This window comes from Cyprinodon variegatus, unplaced genomic scaffold (genome assembly GCF_000732505.1).
Source record: "Cyprinodon variegatus isolate N-32 unplaced genomic scaffold, C_variegatus-1.0 Scaffold2731, whole genome shotgun sequence".
NCBI lineage: Eukaryota > Metazoa > Chordata > Actinopteri > Cyprinodontiformes > Cyprinodontidae > Cyprinodon > Cyprinodon variegatus.
In genome coordinates, this window is record NW_015153184.1 from 13,687 (window position 1) to 15,995 (window position 2,309).

Sequence of the window (2,309 nt, forward strand, 5' to 3'; positions counted from 1 at the left end):
AAAATGGAGTGGACATGTTGTCTGTGAATGATGAGGTTCTCTGAGTAAACTAGGATGTCGTCCAGGTTGGTGAACACAAAGCATCCTATCATGTCTCGGAGAACCCCATTAACCAGATTCTGGAACACAGCCAGAGCGTTGGTGAGGCCAAAAGGCATGACCAGGTACTCATAATGCCCCGTTGGTGTGTTGAAGGCGGTCTTCCACTCGCCTTCCTTAATACGGACCAAGTGGTAGGCATTGCGAAGATCAAGCTTAGTGAACACCTTAGCCCCCTGAATGTGGTCAAAGGCTGTGTTCATAAGAGGAATAGGATAACGATTCCTCACTGTGATGTCATTAAGCCCCCTGTAGTCAATGCAGGGGCGGAGAGAGCCGTCCCTCTTCCCCACAAAAAACACTGCACCTGCAGGAGAGGAAGAGGAGCAATTTAAGCCTGCCTAAAGTGCCTCCGAGATGTAGTCATGCATGGCATGGCGGACATTTTTTTAGGTATTAAAATTAGGACATGAAAAACATCTGGTCACCCTACCATATCAACAAAGTGCTTGTTGCTATGATGCGTTTTTGCTCAGCAGCTTCGCTTGTTATAAACCAACCAATCAGCGCTATATTCATGAGCATACCATAAAAGGAAGAAAACCTACTGTTTCATTCTAGGGCTCTTAACCAGGTTTGCATTAGTAGCCTGATAAACCAGACCAAATGTGAGATTAAATGTGTAATCTAGTCTGGCCCCGATGAAGATTGGAAAATTGTTGATAAGAACAACAAACCATGTCTGTGCCTATTGGCCAATGCTCTGACAAATAAGCACAACTGACTGTGACGTAGGAAGCACGACAGAAAGCTGGTGGGGGAGTGTAAACAAACAGCCTGTTGGTAAAACAGCGAATACGTCCTTCTTAAGGACCAGCACCAAATAACCCATACAATCACTCTATGACCCCCTTTAAGCATCTTGCTCAGGGAGCCAGAGTGGCAGTCCATGGGAGTGTGTGGGTATTCAACTCAGAGCCTCCAGGACCAAAGCACAATACCATTTGTGATGGTAGGACAGAAAATGTTCCTCCCTGTCATCACTCCCGAACTTCTAGCTGGGCTGTTGCCAGGGTGACCTAAAGATGCCCCTCTGTGTTGCTGGTTTTCTAACCCAGCTTTGGTGAATGTTTTTATTTGAAATCACAATAGAAAGTTTTCCATTAAACAAAATATACTGAAAACTATGGACTGTAGCTGGAAGTGTAGAGCTATTTACAGAAAGCTACAAACTATAATGTGTTCTTAGTTGTAATGTGTTGTTTTACTCTACCTACCTCTGCTAATCATATTGAAAATAGTTTGGTTAATCTGCAGAATAACAGTGACATCTAGTGGTGGTATCATCTAGACTGGGCTATATTCTGTTCTGTTCATTTTTTTTCCCTAGCTTTTATTGTCATTACAGTTACAAGTATTAGAGGAACAAAATGAGCCCTCTGCATTTAACTCATGCCCTTTGGGAGCAGTGGGCTGCCATTGTGCGGCGCCCGGGGAGCAGTGTGGGGTTAAAGATCTTTGCTCAGAGGCCCATAGTGGCAGCCTGTGGGAGTGGGGATTGAACTCACAACCTCAGGACCTCACTGATGAATCAGGCTTTGGTAGAGTCTTGAAATTAATTAATAAACATTATCAACATATGTGGCTGAAAAGATGTTTATCTCAAGTGTTTCAATTGAAAATTTTAAAATCCATCTGACAGAGACTCCCATTCAAAAATTAAACCATGACATTTCTGACTACTTTAGTTTATGATGTAGACCAGATTTAAAACGTCCTCATAGGCCTTTGGACAAATAAATTAAGATTCTAGTGAACAGTGGGCATAAATGTCTGTTTTCTTATGTACAACCTTCAGCCCCTCAGCTGGTTCTACACAGGGGCCATTGTTCCTATAGAACTGGTCCTATTCTAAAAAGATAATAATAGGGCTGGGAGATTAATCAAATTTTCTATTCATGAGGATTACATTTTTTTAAAACCTGGATGTTTTTCCTTCAATCCACTCCACTCCCTGGACTTCCATAGATCAGAGTCACATCAGTTCATCACTTCTTGTCCTTAGATGTCTCCTCATAACTGAAAAAAATGGCTCAGTGTAGCGTTATATTTTTATTGTTTTTGAAAGATGATTGTTTTATAACCGTGTTTTATAACCCTAGGCAAAAACTGGCAGGGGGCCCTGTACTGAGAAGACAACACATAAAACAGACCCATTCTACAGATAGAGAAATATTAATAGAATAGACATCCATTATTTGTTCTAGGTT

The 2,309-nt window shown here is 41.8% G+C and overlaps 1 protein-coding gene across 1 annotated transcript in view; it reads right to left on the minus strand.

Annotated features, from left to right (window-relative positions):
* LOC107081033 (GTPase IMAP family member 4-like) overlaps window positions 1–406 on the minus strand; it is a gene marked incomplete at both ends in the record, with an annotated part of 12,593 nt that extends 12,187 nt beyond the window's left edge. Inside the window, one exon of the mRNA XM_015369244.1 lies at window positions 212–406. Within this exon, the coding sequence (XP_015224730.1) occupies window positions 212–406 (195 nt within the window). The remainder of the gene's footprint in view (window positions 1–211) is intronic.
* Window positions 407–2,309: the final 1,903 nt, after the last annotated feature.